The 18,937-nt window shown below is 37.9% G+C and overlaps 2 protein-coding genes and 1 pseudogene across 4 annotated transcripts; 1 reads left to right on the forward strand and 2 right to left on the reverse strand.

Moving 5' to 3' along the window:
- LOC112522822 overlaps positions 1–2,213 on the forward strand; it is a 2,887-nt pseudogene extending 674 nt beyond the window's left edge.
- Positions 2,214–2,445: 232 nt separating this feature from the next.
- LOC112522823 lies at positions 2,446–2,889 on the reverse strand. Its single transcript, XM_025132133.1, has one exon. It carries the CDS (start codon positions 2,887–2,889, stop codon positions 2,446–2,448), a length of 444 nt encoding a protein of 147 aa, XP_024987901.1.
- A 2,386-nt stretch (positions 2,890–5,275) lies between these two features.
- On the reverse strand, positions 5,276–18,684 carry LOC112523227 (phospholipase A I). 3 transcript variants are annotated; one of them, XM_025132749.1, is made up of 18 exons: positions 17,879–18,684; positions 16,986–17,133; positions 16,745–16,823; positions 16,482–16,635; positions 16,183–16,392; positions 15,857–16,102; positions 15,597–15,759; positions 15,252–15,512; positions 15,042–15,163; positions 14,281–14,442; positions 13,987–14,179; positions 12,646–12,782; positions 11,354–11,492; positions 10,159–10,350; positions 9,579–10,050; positions 8,633–8,849; positions 8,473–8,562; positions 5,276–6,083 (listed from the first exon to the last, which is right to left on the reverse strand). In XM_025132749.1, exons 1-18 carry the CDS (start codon positions 18,509–18,511, stop codon positions 5,625–5,627), a joined length of 4,077 nt encoding a protein of 1,358 aa, XP_024988517.1. In that variant the 5' UTR covers positions 18,512–18,684; the 3' UTR covers positions 5,276–5,624. The 3 variants fall into 3 exon arrangements, with proteins under 3 accessions (XP_024988517.1, XP_024988516.1, XP_024988518.1); XM_025132748.1 differs by having other exon boundaries at positions 10,147–10,350; XM_025132750.1 differs by lacking the exons at positions 5,276–6,083; positions 8,473–8,562 and having other exon boundaries at positions 8,815–8,895; positions 10,147–10,350.
- Positions 18,685–18,937: the final 253 nt, after the last annotated feature.

Below are 18,937 nucleotides of genomic sequence, written 5' to 3' on the forward strand. Positions count from 1 at the left end.
TAAAAGAAATATACCCTATATATATATATATATATATATATATATTAATTGAGATGCCTATGAACAACGGTTCAGATGGTACTTTTGTAAAAACATCAATTATTATATTAATTATATGTGTGTGTGTGTAGAGAGAGAGATGGATTCACGTGAGACCAGCTTGTTTTCGTGAGACACGTGAGACAACGTTTTTACACTTGAAACTTCAGAGCAAAATATTGTGAAGGTAAAAAAAACCCAAACCTTCACAACAAAAACATTGTGAAGTCACAGTGTTTTGTTGTGAAGTTTCAAGTGTAAGAATGTTGTCTCACGAAAACAGTCTTGTCTCACATGATTCCAAGTCTATATACATATATACATACAAAGTTTATGTAATGACTACGGATACGTATTCGATGAAATTACGTGAACAGATATTAGCAATCAAAAGAAAGTAGCCGAAGAGGTACTTAAACACCAAAATTTGGAAGTCGTGGCCAAGGTTTACAGTTTTCAAGATGTCGCCCACGCAACCGAAAACTTCAACCCCGATTTGCTCGTGGGCAAAGGCGGCTTCGGGAGGGTCTACAAGGGTCATATCGGAAGCAAAAACCAAGTATTGCATCTTTCTTATGCTTTATCGTTATCGTTAGATAAGGCATTCCAATCTTTTTGGAAGCCCTGTTACACATATACCAAAACTACAGGTCGACTAGACTTTGTAGGGTTAGCTCAACTGACAATAAGACTTGGGTCTTAGAGGATCTTTCTCAAAGGTCACTGGTAGAGATTTTCCTGGCTGTCTCCGGGGTCCCTTGGGATTTTCCTGGTTGTTCTCCATGGCCCGAGAAAAAAGATTGATTGGACGAGTAACAGATAAAACAACATATAAAAGTTTATACCGTATATTACGTGACGTTGGGGTTTGTAGTTTCACATTCCCGACTCATGTGGCTCAGGTTGTAGCCGTGAAGCAACTCGACATGATCGGAGTACAAGGGAACCGTGAATTTTTAGCAGAGGTTCTAACACTGAGTCGTGTTCACCACCCGAACCTAGTGAATCTTGTCGGATATTGTGCGCACGGGCATCAAAGGTTATTGGTCTACGAATACATGATGAATGGTTCACTAGAAGAACATCTTTTCGGTAATATTGCTTTCAACTGGCACGTAGATACAAAACGATAAACGTTTTAGATAATTCAGTGCTACAAGGAGAAAAGACTTGAAAAACGGGTCTTGTTTTTCAGGTATTTTCTCCTGGTTAACATATCATTGACTTTGAATTCGTCCTTTTTTTGCTTTTAAAGATTTGGATGAGAACACGGCTCCCCTCGATTGGCATACGAGGATGAAGATAGCTAAAGGAGTGGCAAAAGGGCTCGAGTACTTGCACGACGTGGCCGACCCTCCGGTCATTTATCGGGATCTAAAATCGTCCAACGTGTTACTTGACGGTGACATGAATCCTAAGCTCTCGGACTTTGGGCTAAATAAGTTTGCCCCGAGAGAAGGAGAGGATCATATGTCGGCGAGAGTGATGGGGACTTACGGCTATTGTTCACCCGAGTATGCGATGACGGGAGAATTGACGACTAAATCTGATGTTTATAGCTTCGGGGTCGTGTTTCTAGAATTAATCTCGGGAAGGAGAGTCATCGATGACACAAGACCAACCGAAGAAGAGAACCTCGTTATATGGGTAAGTTTTTAAGATAGATCATGGTCTCCCATGAAAAAACCGACACATATACGATATTTGGGGCCCACAAATCATAGTGGGCCCATTTTGTGTATGTGTCAGTTTTAATCTTTATATACAACTAGAAGATGAGCAAAACGTCATTATATAGGTAAGTTTTTAATACTATTCACAGTATCCCTTGAAAAAACCGACACGTATATGACATGTAGGGCCCACCATTTGTGGGCCCATTTCGTGTATGTGTCGGTCTTTCTGCTTATATACATCTATAAGATGATTTGTATGTATTATCTATGTTATAGGCAAAACCATTGTTTAAAGACCCGAGCAAGTTTCCGATGGTGGCTGATCCGTTGCTAAACGATAATTATCCGATAAAGAGTTTACATCAAGCGGTCGCGATTGCCGCAATGTGTCTCCAAGATGAAGCGAGCACGAGGCCATACATGAGTGATGTCGTTGTGGCCCTCGATTACCTAGCCATGGTTCAAGATCATGACGTACCGAGTGAAGTTGATGGATAGTTATTTGGAGTCGAATTGATTGAAACCGAAATAAAATGTACAACTGTTAATGCATAATATATAAGTCAATTGTAACATAATTTATCAAAGATCAAACATATGAAACAAAAGATAACATGTAATATTCACATGTGAATATTTGCAAAAACATAGATTTTGAAACCAAAAAAGAACACCAATATATTGTCGACTTGTACGGTACAACATACGTACCGGCTTTCGAATACTAAGATTAAACCTCGAAGTGGTCAATGTCGTCTTTAAGGTTTCGGTACCCGAAGCTAGGAATCTTGCTCAATCTATGGTGGTTATGATGGCGGCTCTCAGCGACATCCACCACGGTGCACATTCTTGGCAAAAACCTACCACTACTACCACCACCACCACCCTTTCTCTTCGCACGCCGCCACGTGACGTTTAAGAACCCGAAACTAGGCCAAAAATTTGAACCACCCCCATCGCCACCGTGCTTCTTATCGGGATGAAAAAAGTTTCTTCTCGAACAATTGTCATGATCACCACGACCCAACTCAAGTTTCTTGAAATACTCTATCTCTTTCATCACAAGGTTTCCCACTGTACCACGTGCACCTATCTCGATCGGGACCGGATCACGACCGCCCATCTTTTCCGGCAAGATGGCGGCGGCGGCGGTGGCGGCAGAGATGGTGGCCATGGTGGGTTTTTAGGTGGTTATCCAATGTAGGGAAAAAAAGATTGCTTTTGTGGTAATGCACTTGTTTTGGTTTGTACATAAAGATTCCATTTCTCTCAAAGTGGTCATTGCCTTTGATAAAGTGAACAATGAGATGGTTTTTCCCTTTTGGCATAAATTAGGCTTTTTGTAAGGAGATGTGATCATGACCCTACTCATGCCCATCTTCCATTTCTTTAACTTTCAACAACCTTTTTATAAAAAAAAAAAAAAAAAAAAAAAACACAGGTGTTTGGAATGATTAAGTCTTTGGACATTTCAAAACCTATTTAGATAACTTCTTAGACTTTCTAAAACATGTTATATACATTCTTATAACCTACAAAACTGGTTAATGCAGTACGATAATGAAAAAAGTCCGGAAAAAAAAGCCAATGGACTCATTTGTTCCAAAAAATTGTTTAAAGACTTATTGTTTTTGGCTGAAATCGGAAGTTTTTACGAAAACAGTTTTAAATAAAAGATCAGCGTGCATATTACTCTCGGACACTACTTAAAAATTATGTATTAATATTTTACTATATAAAGTTAGAGGTTTTTACAGAAACAATTTTTTATTTTTTAACGTAGATAAAACATGTGCATACATATTACTCCATGTCCCTCCCTGACATTGATTATGTCTAGGATTTATTATGTTTGTTAGAGGTTGTTTGTTTACCTTTTAATAGTTCTATTAAGAGGCAGCTTCTGAATCGTTAAGAGGTGAATCTTGTTTGACAAAAAAAAATTTTTGTCTCTTAAGGGTCATAAAACCCCTATAAATGATTTTGTATCTTGTGTCTCCCTTTAACCATTCACCACCCTAATTTCATTCTGAATAATTACCAAAGAATTATATTTCATTTTGCACTATTTATAAGAACATTTTAATCATTCTGCACCAAACCATTCAACAACTGTCAAACAGCCCCTTAGTTTGGTTTTTACTGAATCTGTTTGTAGAAGTAATCTAAAATATTATTTATCATGTCACATACTTTAAAACATGAATTTTTTTTTTAATACAATTATTAGAGAAACTATTGTTAAATAATTAATTAATTTAATAATTAAATAAATGAGATAATTAAAGGGGTAATTTAGGGTTTACTAAAAGAGGTAATAATGTGATAAAATCATCATGAAACCACTTGAGTACTCTTCAACCATAACAAATCAATGGGTCTTTTAGTTCTTTTTTCTCTTTTATCATAAGTTGACTTTGTCCATTTTAATAAATAAATAAAAATACTTGACATGTCATCATTATTTGGACAAACAGTTGATTACTAGCAACCTCAACTGGTCCAACATGAACCCACCTCCAAATATATCAATGTGAGGGGCTGTTTTTTTTTTTTTTTTTGCTCACTCAGCGACTAAGGCTAATGAGAGGACCCAAGATTGAACACTGGACCTATCTTGTACTTGGACGAACTAACCCGCCCCCTTTGTCAATTGGGTTGCACGTTAGAGACGTTATCATTACTAGTTGTGTATTACAGCATCTGTGACAGATTATCTAAAATAGATTTTGAGCATTTATTTTTGTTCTACAATATAGATAAAGTAGGAGAGAGATGGGTTGTTTGTTTACCTTTTAATTGTTCCATTAAGAAGCAGATTCTGAATCGTTAATAAGTGAATCTTGTTTGGCAAAAAAAAATATGTCTTTTAATGGTTCTAAAACCCTCTGAATGATTTTGTATCATGGGTCGACCTTAACCATTCAGCGCCCAAAATTTCATTATAAACAATTATATTTCATTTTGCATTATATCAAGAGAGTCTATTAATCATTTTACACCAAACCATTCAACAACTGTCAAACAACCCTAAAGTGTTAAATTCTCCAAATATGGATTACGCTCTAAAAATAATTACAATGAGATAAATATTATTTTTTAAATAGATGAAATATTTTAATAATATAATCAATATTATAATCTATAAAATAGAGAAGCTCTTGAATATAAATGTAATTACCATTGAGATTTAAAAGAAAATTTTAATATATCTATCGTTATAAAAAAAATTAATCATATTTTCTTTTTAAAAAAGAAAAAAAATTAATATATTTCCGAGTCTGACACATTATATACCGATTTAGGACCAACGATCCTAAACCGGTCATCTCTGGTCCAGCTCAACCTAATAACGTCATGGTCTGGTCTGGTCTGGACCCCTGAAAGATCTAGTCTTTCTTGCCCGGTCCAGCTCAACCTAATAACGTCATGGTCTGGTCTGGTCTGGACCCCTGAAAGATCTAGTCTTTCTTGCCCGGTCCAGCTCAACCTAATAACGTCATGGTCTGGTCCGGACTCCTGAAAGATCGGGTCTTTTTGCCCATCTCTCGACACGTCATCAAAACCGAGCATAACGAAAACAAGAAGTACAATTTATTATGCATCAAGTACAACTATCTTAAAATAAACACACCCTAGAAGGGTGTCTACACCACAAATACAAGTTTACATATAACTCACATTTCCAACATATAACCCTCAAAATTTGAATCAATTTCATGTTTTATTCCTCTATTTCATCTTATATGTTTTATATACTCTCTATAGTCTATAGTCCTGACCCGACCCGACCCGAACACAGGGTCGGGTCGTCACGTAACTAGTCTCGGATATCGTCTCTCTCTATTATTTCGTTTTCCAACCTTCTTTTCGGATATTTATATGTATTTTCTTTAATATTATACACGGTTACGGTACACGAGGTAAGTGACAAGAATACCTTATCGTTCGATGAGAGCCAAGTGCTTGTTGTAACGCAACATTAACTCGAGCTCCTCCCATAAATATCGAATCGTAGAGGCGACAGATGAATCTGGAGAGCTCCTCTTCATCGTCGTCCCAAACGAGCATTCCTTTATCCGTACCCGTGGTGGTGCCCTTATCGGTCTCGCTGTCTTCCCAATCGCTGGCTGGGCTGGTGGGCTCGGAAGATTCTTCATCGGCTTCGTCTACGCCGATTACAAACTTGCTGTTCTCGGTATCGTTGAACTCGGTGGACCCGTGGAATGTGGTCAACTGCATTTCTTGGGGTTCAGATGATGGGCATATGACAGCTTTAGCACCGGAGTCTAGGAAGGCCTTTATTAGAGCGGGTGAAGGACCGTATAAACATGTGCATATTATGATCCTATCCCTCCAAGCACCAACCTGCAGAATTTCAACGAGATGAACATGTAATTATGAATTTATGGATCATGATTACTTGACGTGAAAGATCTACTGTACTATTTGGGATAGAGGTCAGTTATGCATACATCTTACCCACCCTAGAACACCCCCCACCCCGCCGACCCCAGGTCGGATATAATGTGTCTATATGGAGGTGGGGTCTGGGAGAGGTAAGCTGTACGCAGACCTGACTTTTACAACGAACAGTAGATTGGTTGTTTTCATGCCGGCTTGTGAAAAGCGTGTGAAAGAGAGGAATGTGTAGGATAAGTTCTAAATGTTGGTTACGGGTAAGATGTAATATACAAATATAAGCATGTGTAAGAAAAACATAACCAAGGTAAGGGTGCGTTCAATACAGTGAACAAGACATAACATAACAGGGATCGTTGTTCCATGTTTGGTAAGACTTTTAATTGGAACAAAGTGGAACATGCGTGTTCCACCCCCACCCCATGGAACAAGCTACAAGAAAGTGGAACAGACTTATATTTTATCAATATCACCTCATTTTAACACTTAATTATATTTTAAAACATCAAATACGCCTTCCTCTTTACGTTTTATTCAATTTTTAAATTTTATTTTTTGAATTTTATGTTTTTTAAACTTTCACTTTACTGTCCTCAAAATATTATTTTTGTACGGTTACTATATTTTGATTAATATATATAATTTGTTAAATATAAAATAATATAGAAAAGGTATAAAATAAAAACTGAAAACTACATACACTTTTTATTTTGGTGTTACTTTAATCGTCTTGACAAAAGTTCTAACGATATATTTTGTTATATAAAATATTTATTTTATTATAATTTATTAAATTACATAATTAATCAAAATATATAAACAACTCATTAGGGGTAAAATGGTCATTTTATTTGTACTGTCCTGTCCAATTCTGTCTTCCCAAGCCTGAACAAATGTTTTGTCTTGTTCTGTCCTGTTCAATCTTGTCTAAATACCAAACGCATTCTTAAGGAGTTGCACATGGTAACTTAACTAACAACTCACTAACCCTATCCCCCACCCATTACCTCTCCGACTCCCTTCCTCCCACCTATGCTATCTATTTATCACCGCCCCTCATCTGCTACCCTGATCCTGTACCTCCAGAAACTCCTATCAGAGATCATGTCCTCGAAAACGCCTAAAGTCGCCATGTCCAACATCAGTTGATCATCCCACATCCTCCTCGCCCTCTCATGTCTAACCTGTCGCACACTCTAACCTCCTCACGGGAGCTGCCATAGCACAAAGTAATCCTCCAACACAAGACAACTAAGGTTCTGTTTATTAGTAGCTTAATGAGTTTAATGGGACTCATAGCTTATTCGGTCAGCTATACATGATTGTTTGGTAGTGGATTAATGACATAAAAAGTGGCTTATTCAGTATGCTTCTAGAGGGGGGGAGCTTAATGCAGAAAGCCAAGTTTTCTCCAAACCTGCCCCTCCGTTCCATCTATGAAAAAGTCCTCTCAAACAAAAACCTTCCCAATATATAGAAAGATTAATCCACACAAACAGCTTTATCTATACAGGACTTAATGAAAAATAAACCAAACAGCCCCTTAAGCTCAAAATAAAGTCTTGGTTCAAAATTCAGCCAAACAGAAACAACCTTTTTCCTTCTAGCATCAGATTGGCAGCTACAATGTGATCATAGAAGTTGATTATGAAGGGGATTGTTACTCTTAAATCCATAATGTATATAACAATTCAGGTAAATCAACTATTTCCATTCAAAAAAGAAGTTCCGGGGTTGCTTCTGAATGGATTATTTTGTAAGAATTGGATCTATTAAGCCAATTTTGATCTTATTTACACAAATTATGCATTCTGAAGTTCTTCTATATAAGCGTTACTTTATTATTTGCTAGGTCAAAACAGAAAAAGCTATCTCAAATGATATTGGTAGAATCCAGAATCTAATGAAGAGCATACCAATATTGACTGACAACCTGAGTAAGGAGCTGTTTACCAACACAAACGGGCTAGGAGCTAACCGAGTAAGAGGTTGTTTACTAAACATTTACTGGGCAAGTGTTTACGGGCAAAAGTCACGACTCGCTTACCTTATTGGCTAACATCTCGGGCATCAAAATGGATTGTTGGTAAACGTTTTTTACCCGGTAAGCGCTTACTGAGTCTGGGTACGCGCTGACTGAAAATGGTTGTTTACCAAGTATTTGGGTAAGTGGCTAAGCGCTGTATAAAGCACTGACCGAGTCACAGAACAACCCAGTAACCATCCCCCAAGTCGAGAAAAGCAATTGTTCGACTTGCTGATATCTTGTAATCTTATTACCCTAGATAGCAAAAATAAAACAAATTACAAATCAATATGATATCTGAAAACATACCATCCAACGAACATCTTCAGGAGTTAAGTGCATAGAAGGGACTGTCCTGCGGAACATGTACGCCCCTATTTCTTGATCGTCTTCCATGACCTTCATCAATCATTAAGGTACGGTCACAAATCACTTTAAAATAAAGCATCAGATGAGATAAAAAGCGTACTTGGGTTTGGCGTCCGATGTAACGATGTACAACACCGCCAATCTGAAAGTAAGGCCGACAGGCAACCAAATCAGCAACACTAGATATGTTGGAAATTATTGATGTGTATCTCCTGCGTCGGCCTCTCAACATTGATAGCAAACTGTATTTAACGCTCTGCAAAAACTTCTCGGCAAGTTCTCCTGGTTCCGCAACCACAAATACGTCGTTTTGCCAACTATAACAATGAGAATGCAGCAAGTTAAGTGACGAGGTGGTTTTCTCTGGGCAGGACATTGGAACATCCAAGATTCAAAATGGCATGAGGTGTGGCGTGGCAGCGAGGTCAATGCGTGGCATAAGAAAGCAAATTTGTGTGTCATATATAGAATTATATATACATATATGTTTTCTACAAATTATTCAATAAGATAATGCTATTAAGAAGCTTACATTTATATTAGAACAAGGAAAATCATATGGACTGTTATTATATTAATAATTTTTGATTAAATATTTAAAACATAACTTTATAAGGGTAATTTTACAACTTCGTTTTAATCATGAGTTTGTGACGTGTATGAATTCGTTAAATTGTGAGTGATGTGATTAGATAAATCTATAAAAGTGTAAAATCTAAAGTTAAAAATGTAAAAACACAAGCTAAACAAAATTAAAACAACTAAAAAAACAATATTTTTTTGGAAAAAGTCATGCCTTGTAAAAAATGCACGTTGCAGCGTGCCATGGCGAGCCTTTTTGAACATTGGGAACACCAGACACAACCAATATTTTTCTGAATATCAGCCAAAAACTGGCTGAAACCATGGCAAATTATTTCTAAAAGGAATAACTTTTTGCAAATTATTCAGAATGACATGTTTTAATGTTCGACTTTGATGCTTAATACTAATATTAAATGATCTTCCTCCAAGTAAAAAGAGAAAATAAGGAAAAAAGAACCGACCTTAATATTGAGCCAGTTGTATCATTTTGGAGAGCCAAGTGAACAACTCCAACCTGTGGTGAATTCTGTAACTTATCGAGCAATACTCGAACAGGCATAGAAAGCTGTCTAGGAACTGTTGGTGATTCTGGCGGAGAAGAAGTTCTTCCAGAATGGAATCCATCCAGACTTAAATGTGGTACTGATTCAATCCTGCCAACCCTATGAACTCCAAGATCAGGACTATAGAGAAGCGGGCTTGACGGAAAGCTTCCGGTGAATAATGGTGATGTGAAGGGTGTGGGAAAAGATGTTCCCGGTTCTTGCTTAAGTGTTCCTGATGCAGCATTCAGAAGAGATAATCTTATACCGTGACCAGAACAAAACGTTTGAAGTGACCGAGCATGGTTAAAAACTCGTCCAGAATCTGGGTTGTGAGAAGCTTCGACGAGTAGCACGTTACGTCTCCAGCCTAAGGACGGACCATCTTCACCTGTTAATGCGAAATATGGGGATTAGAGATTAAAAGCATAATGTTTATCATGCGATGGTGCAAGAGTAATCGCATACATAAGTTCAACAATCATACCAGAATTTGGACCTTTTGCCTTGAAAAGCTGTTTAGAGTTGATATTTTCTGGCAACTTTTCATCAGTATGGTTCAGCAACAATCTCTCACACAACTTTTTAAACGTGGGAGAATTGTTCTGGATATATTCATTCGTTGCTGCCTCTAACTTAATCCAGATTGTGGGATCAGTTTCATCCAACTCCATATCACAGCGTTCATCAACTGTAAAACAAAGCGAACATAACATTATTAACAAGGGTGCACAAATCAACTAACTGCAAGCAGTTTCAAATGCTATTTAGATTTAAGAGAATTACTATGTCAAACATGCTTCAGTCTACATAAAGTACCTAAACGCAGAAAAGTGAGTAGCAGTCGAGACCATTGTGTTTGCCATTTCCTTTAAAACAACCAAGATTTACCAAAACTGAAAAAAGAAAAAAGCACTCGAGTTGATAGAAAAAGGTGAAAATGGATGGATCTTTAACAATCTTAGGGCCTGTTTGTTAGCAGCTTAATGAGCTTAATGGGACTCGCAGCTTATTCGGTCAGCTATACATGACTGTTTGGTAGTGGCTTAATAAGCTTATGGTGGTGGGAGCTTTATGCAGAAAGCCAAGTTTTTCTTCCAAACCAGCCCTTCCCAATTAAAAAACATGCTCATTCCATCTATCAAAAAACCCTCCCAATCTGTACAGACAGATTAAACACAGACAACTTTATCCATACAGCCATACAAGACTTAATGGAAAACCAACCAAACGACCCCTTGAACTATTTGATGGATTTTGCCTATGTGACACCTTATATGCATAAAATCATGGTATCTCCCAACCATCCAGTGAATACAAGATTGGCTTTAAATTGCCACATAACTATTGTTTTCCCCATTAGTTTCTTCAATCCTACACATGGTTATAATCCCTTCCCTTAACACATTGCGGGTTTGGTATGGGTATTTTGGAATTCATGGAGTTGGAAGAGGAAGATGGTTATGTGTCAATCTCGCATTCTTCCACATTTACAGTATTAAACTTGGACCATATAGCCATTTGGTCCATCACATGTCATTTAGCAAAATCCATCAATAAGTTCAACACTAGTTAAAAATCCATCCAAAATTGCAATTTTCTGGCAACTGTGATGCCTCTATTTTGTATTTGCCAGCAACAACGCTAATCACTCAAAACAGAATGTAGGTAACTTCAAGAATAAGATATTATACCTGGATTGAACCGAAAATAGTGTATTTCAGGAATCATTGGTAACAATGTGCTCAATGCCTCCTCAACCCGCTCAACTGAGCAGGCACTCTCGATCAACACCTGGCCAGTGTCCAAATAGCGCCATCCACCTTTACGAGCCTAGAAATCAAATGCAGAAACAGAGACAAAGAGCATAGTGAGCATTTGTGCACAAACATCAACAAAGAAGTCTGGAGCAGCGTACGATTTACTAGTAATCAAATACCAAACTTGACCCTAGAGACCGTCAAGCGCCCTGACAGATGATTCTATTTGGAAACTTCTGTCTATTGCGGTAATGGCATGCCTACTTTATTTGAACATTTTCCAGTTTAATTGAGTTCAGATACATACAGAAAGGTGAATTCATGTGTCACCAATCTCTTGAATACAAGTAATTGTAGATTGAGGAGGTTGTCAGTGAATGACACCCAAACTCAGAAAGCTAGCTAAGAACAATAATTACTGGTTCGTTGATCATAACAAGGCAAAGAATTGAGGAAAGCGCGTCTTCAAAAATATATCTCTACTCTTCCATTAAATTGCAATTACAATGTCCACACCAAGAAGTACTACTTTCCAAAATTTATCGCTTTTTTCTTAACTATTCTGTGTCCATAGAGAAGTCAAGACAAGTTGATAACTTGATATGAAAGGAAAAGATAAAAGGGCATCAAATACTATTTCGTATTAAAATCATTTGTGAAGAAGAGAGTAAAGGGTGCCAGAAAAACACATCATATCAAACATATATGGGAGAGATATATTCGTCTAATAAGAGAAAGGTAATCCTTAATACAAATAGATAAAAAAAAATGGAACCGCTGATAAGAAGAACAAAAAAGGAGAGGGAGACGGGGAGGAAAAGAGGGATAAATGATTATTATCAGCGAGGGGAAAAAGATGAGTCAACGTTCAGCTTGGGGATTGATGAATCCTACATATTAACTTTAGAAGAAAACCTATAGCTTCGTCTCTAAGAACTGCCTGGGAATCTCTAATTTTACCACTCTTGGGCTCAAGAACAGCAGACACAAGGCCCTCTGGTATAGAAATGCAATATCAAGTCTTCAAACTCACAAGATTTTCCAGAACCGCTGCCAGTTCCACAGTTAAGAGATCAACTATCGGTACAACGTCTATTGGTGGTTACTGTACTTGTGGTTTTTGTTGCTGCTAAGATGACTGCTCATGAGCCAATTGGCCGGGTCACTTTCAGATTTTCATTAATTGGTTTCACTAAGACACCCTGAGGGAAATCAAGTGCAATTACCTTTGTTGGAAGAGAACAACAACCAATTGAAACCAGAGTGTCAATTTTTGCATCTGGCCATAGAAGCTGTGCTTCTCGTATTGCAAATATAGTAGGATTATTTGCAACAATAGCACCATCTTGCCAGCGTAATACACCTGCAGAAGACAGATGAGAGATGAAGGCGAAAAGTCAGTTTTTTTTATTTATATTGACAAACTAATTGCAAGAAGACCCAGGTGCTTTTCAGAACACTGTATCATAGGTAATGACTGGCTTCATGGAAGTTCTGAAAATATTACAATTACAAGTTACCATGTCAAATTCTGCTCATTGGCCGTTCTCGTCTCTATATAGATTGCATTTCAATGCCATACATATTTGGCCATGCCAAAATAGCAATTATATTCTCTGCTACAAAAATTCCAAGTTTGGTCCCCTGTGAGAATTAGGTTGTTTCATTTTTGGTCCTCCACAAATCTTCTGTGAGTCCGAGTCATTATCAAGAGACTCAAAACTACATCATATCATGCAACGGAGTTGGTACTAGGTCAGTGACCATGAGTGTCTTGTCTCATCATTCTTAAGGAAAGAATGTAATTGCCATGAGTTCCCACAATGAAAAAATATAAGTTTGAACTTCACATACAACTACATCCGAACTTCCTATGATCTTCTCTATATTCTTCTCTCTTTTTTTAAACCTCTGATCCGTTGAGTCCTTGTGTTTCTTATACTATTCAACAAGTTCGACTATGAAATACCAACTTCCTGCCGTGTGCACCTCATGTATATTCTTAACACAAAGGACCAGCAGGATAATGGTTGGCCCCTTGGGGATCAAAAAGCTGTAGAAGCGAAACAAAATCAAACACGTAGGAGACCCCAGAAACATCAACTTGGACTTAGTGACTGAGTTTTCTTCTTTTTTTAACAAGGCACAAAAATTTTATTTTCCATACACTATGACAATGCGATTTTGCCCTAAACTATAAGAGCAGAAATATGCAAATTTACTGAAGATTTAGTGCATTTGATAGGCATATAGAATATAGAGAAAGCATAAGAAAAGTGATAACCTTGTCCCCTAATAAGCAAGCAAGAAGAGAAAAACACAAGGAACATGCAGCAGGACAGATGTATAGCACTGACCCTGCATAAGCATCATGTATTCCCACTTGCTTATAGTTGTTGAGGTTTATTCACTCTTAAAGATTGATGGATTGATCAAAATAATTGAAAGTACATGTAGCTGATCTAAAAAGCATATAAAAGTTGGTGCAGTATAGCTATTTGGTTTTCAGAATAAGAGCGAAATGCAGTTGTAAAGAAAGATAGGAAAGAAAGATAGGGGGCTCATACCATCAGAGTAATCATCAAGATAATATGGAGCTGCAGATGATGCTCTTATAGCTTGCCACAGATCATGTCTACAACTTCCCATATAAGCGCTACGTTTGTATCCAACTTGAGCACCAGTAGTTGCGATTCCTGGTCCATTGGTTGAAAAATTTTCTGACATAATCAAAGGAACTTCTGGTGTGCCAGCAGGGTACTACAGTTTGAATGGGAGTATCAACAGTTATCTTCCATTAAGAAGCAAATCACACGTGAACGTTAATTAATAAATAGGGGAAACACAGTATCAGTAGAAACCTGATAATTGCGAAATATAAATGGCTGTGCTGGTGCCACATTGACTAAAGTTGATACCACAAAAACTTTGGGAATCCTTTTCACTGATGAATCTATCAACAGATCTCCATCCTCATCAGCACACATCTCTTTCAACAACCTCTCGAACTGATCAGCACTGTGCTGCACAAAGTTGAAACTGGTAGTTTTAGAATATATAATACAATCATAGGGTTGGCTTCCAGTGAGAATGAAAGTTATAGTGAGGAGGGTAAGAAGACCTTGAATCAATCCTAATTGAAGAGAAATACTAGATCACGTGAAATGAGATAAACCGGATCAATTCCCTTCTAAAGCACAATTAATGGGTTGGTTTGAGATTAAAAGTGATCAAGGGTCCAAATCCCTTCTTACACTTCTCAGTTCTCACCTTAACTCCTATTCTCACACGATCCTTCGTCTATAATCATATACCTTCATACATACATCTAATGGCCCATTCATAACAGGAACTTAGTAGGTATGCATACAGACATCTAAATAGGTTCCAAATTCCTGATAAGCTGATATGTCAAGAAATTTGCTAGATAAATATTCAAGTATTTCTCCCTCACATGCACATGCACTCGCACACAAACATATCATTAGCGCTTAACCATCAAGAAAGGCCTTGGAAGAAACAAACTATGGTTTTTTTTCCTTTAAACATTATTAATTGTAAAAAGGTACAAAGAAATTGCCTTTCCGAAGTTCAAAATGAATATAAAAGGAGAATCACATACTTTAGATCCATGTACAACAACTCTAAAACTTTGTGATGAGCTCTTGTAAAGTTGATCTAACTTCTCTCTCCAAGTTGCTGCTTCATTATCCTTAGGAACAGGTTCGGCAAAAACAAGCTTGCCTGTAAAATTGTAGAAGGAAGATGACACAACTACCCAAAAGAACACTTTGAATTGCTTTCTCCTACAGATACCAGGCATTTGACTTACCAAGATTTTTGTATATGTCTTCACATTGTTCCAAGGACATTAACTTTATTCCAAGAGCAACGGCAAGCATGCCACCAGTTGATGTGCCACATATAAGGTCAAACATCTCATGTATCTGTTTCCCAGTACCATTTTCAATTTCTTTAAGAATCTGAACAGTAGCAAGACCTTTCATCCCACCTCCATCCATTGCAAGTATCCGCAATCCTTGCTTCGGGACCTGCCTTCCTTTGATAGCACGTCGCAGATTCTCATTCTCCCCTATAGTGACATAAAATGGCCCATATTTAACAAATTGTATGTAGTACGTTTTAAAATTTTAGAAGATATCAAAACCAAACCAACCAAGAATTGCCAGGACACGAGCTGCAGCTTTGCTCACGCGTTGCTCAGATGAAAGTGTAAGCCGCAAGAGAAGATCTCTTAGGCTTTCAGAAGCAACAAGAACGCGGCGATTCTCCAAACAGAAGGCTAAGTTTCCGACAGCTATTAAAGCTAACCTTTGTACCTAATGATAACCTAAATTCAGATAGCCGTGCAGAAATACCAAAAACCAGACACAAGGAAACTCGCAAGCTATCTTACTTGAAATTCAACAAGCTTACCTCTGGATCTTTATGAGCACATAATAACTTTAATGATTTCATCACATCCTTGCTAAGCATTTTCTGGGCCACTGTATCAGAGATGAAACCCAACTTGGCCACGACTTGCAAAACGGATTTTAGTTCTTGAGGGCCAATAGATGTAAGTACTCTTTTGATGGGTTGCATGATGTCACATTTCATCAACTGAAGTGCCACAGATACATCTGAGGCAAGAGAAGTAAGTGCAGAACAAGCCTCCACAACCTGAAATAAAATACACCTACTTGGAACAAGAATTCAACGACAAAGCAAAACAACAATAAATCGTAGAAAGCCTAATTTACCACATGCTGGTCTTCACTACTTATCATGCTTATGAGCTGTCGCACTGCATTTTCATCTTTACCAATAACTACACGGTTTCCTTCATCCTGCATCATCTTTGCCAATGCTGATGCTATCAAAGGATGGTGACATGAGGAGAAGCGAAATATTAGAGAGAAAAATGCACTCAGCTTGTGTCGTGATGCGACAAAGTAAGAACTATTTTCCATCTGCAATCTCACCACAAATAAGTTACTTTCAACTTGAATTTGTTTAAATTGAAGAAAATAATATGACGAATATTATCATCATTCAGTACCTCTATCTGAACATTCACTGATCTAAGATAGTCATCTGCCACAATGCGAATGTTTGCAAGAGAAAGGTGGCGGAGTTGATGCAAAGGCAAAATATCAGGAAGAAATTCCAGTGGATTACCAAATAGCCTAAGAATACGTAATTCGGCCATGGCCCTGCGCAAAAGATTGAGAGAAACAGTAAATCTCAACTGGTAAAACCTTCAGCATAAGATGTATTGCAGCAAAGGAAAACAAGTTACAACTTAGCTGGTGAAGGAATGACCTGAAATCAAGAAGAGGGCGAATTAGCTTATTATGTTCAAGTGATAATTCCACAAGTCCAACACACTGCCTCAGTTCAACTGTGTAGTGTTCAAACAAGAAATAAAGGACTAGTCAGAAGCTCTAGATCTGTCCTACACCTAAATAAATGCAAGTGTCTTCTCAGAAAACCAACGAAGAAGAATATCATTCGAGAGTTGGAAACACTGAACCAACAAAAGAAAACACAATTCCAAACGTACCTGGTACTGAAACCAACATATTGTAGTCAACTGTGAGCACTTTCAGGTTTTTTAAAACACCAAGCTCAGGTGGCAAAAGCGTTAGCTTATTGTTATCAAGGAATAGCTTCTCGAGGAGTGGCAGTTTAGTCAACTCTACTGGAAGCATCTGTTGATTGGTTCAATATTTGGAAAATGATCAAGAAATTGCACACAAGTTACTTCAAATCATGACACCATTAGATTTAAGCTCCACCATCTTTACACATTAATACATATGGTACATAAGTTTACTGTCTTTGATATACATACCGTTTCACTGCCAAAAATACCACTTCGCTAACAAAATCAAGTGCCTTTTAGGGGCTGTTTGGTTGGTTTTCCATTAAGTCATGTATGGATAAAGTTGTCTGTGTGGATTAATCTTCTGTATGGATCTGGAAGGTTTTTGTTTGGGGGCGGTGTATAGATGGAATGAGCATGCTTTTTAATTGGGAAGGGCAGGTTTAGAAAAAACTTGGCTTTCTGCATAAAGCCACCTTCTATATCATTAAGCCACTACCAAACAGTCATGTATAGCTGACCAAATAAGCAGCGAGTCCCATTAAGCCCATTAAGCTAACAAACAAGCCCTTAGTGTATAAAGCAGTTCTGATACATAAGGTATAAATCAGCATTTTGTTGCAAAGACCCTTTGACTAGCATGATTCTATTTGATTGGCAATACTTGGAAGTATTTTTTACATTTCTAGCAGACATAGTTACCTCTATGCTAATATATCTAGCAGACAGAAACTTTTAGTTATGTTTGCTTAGAATCTCTTAGGTCTCCGTTTATGAAGTCAAGTCCTGAAGCTGTAGAGTGTAGAAAGATCTGTTCTTTTCAAGAATTCGAAAGAAAAGAAAGAACTTACTGATAACCCACAGTTATAGAGGCTGACAACAGTGACATTCATCCAATGATCGGCGCAGGACTCAGCCCGCGGCCCCTCGGCATGACCTGGACCAGGCTCAGCAGCAAACTCCGATTTCAACAGCTTAGTAAGCACACCCATCCCATCATTCTGCTGACCCGACCCCCCGACCCGTGACATAGCCACCGCCCTGAGTGGCTCCCTCTGCTTCACAACCTTCATCTCCACACCCACCACATTTACATCCCCAACACGACCCGACTCACCAACCTCCTCACCGGTTCCAACACGACCCGAGTCATCACACTCCGACAACCGAATCACAACCGTGTCTTGAGGCAACGGCAACGCCACCATAACCTGAGACTGAAGCTTCAAAGTAACCTGATCTTCGTCATCGCCAGCATTCCAATCGAGATCGATCCGAAACCCTAGCTCCGGATTGCTGCAATTACTATTATTACTATTATTATTATCATCTCGCGATGCCACCGCCGCCGACGACGATCCTGATGACGATTCTGGTGACGGCGAAGATGAACGAGTCTGATCATCTAATGCCTCCTCCGTACCATAATATAGAGACAAATGAAAAACATCAGATGGCCTCTTCCATCCTAATCCCCACGACATTATGAACTAGGGTTCTTCCACTTCATAAGAAACAAAAACCATCAATCAAGTTCCCAATTGACAATATTTAGGGTTTAAGCAAGGTATTGTTACAATGTATGATTCAAATTATTGCAAAATTTGGGGGAAAATTCAGGAATCAGAGAATCAAATCAAATGAAACAGAAATTGCGGACACAAGGATGAATGCATACATGCAGTAATTGATATATATATATATGTATATATAATAGGGCATTCATGGATCTGGATTTTTCTTCATACTTGAGGTTTTTATGTTGCGATTGTTTGAATGAAGAAGACACATAATACGACGTCGTCGCATAACGTTGCCTACCGACTTCCTCTTCCTAATTTCCACAGGACAATATTTTTTGGAATAGAAAAGACTTTAAAATTTAAAATTAAATAAAGAGTAAACTACAA

The sequence above is a fragment of the Cynara cardunculus genome (assembly GCF_001531365.2).
Source record: "Cynara cardunculus var. scolymus isolate 2C chromosome LG 12, CcrdV1, whole genome shotgun sequence".
Taxonomy (NCBI): Eukaryota; Viridiplantae; Streptophyta; class Magnoliopsida; order Asterales; family Asteraceae; genus Cynara; species Cynara cardunculus.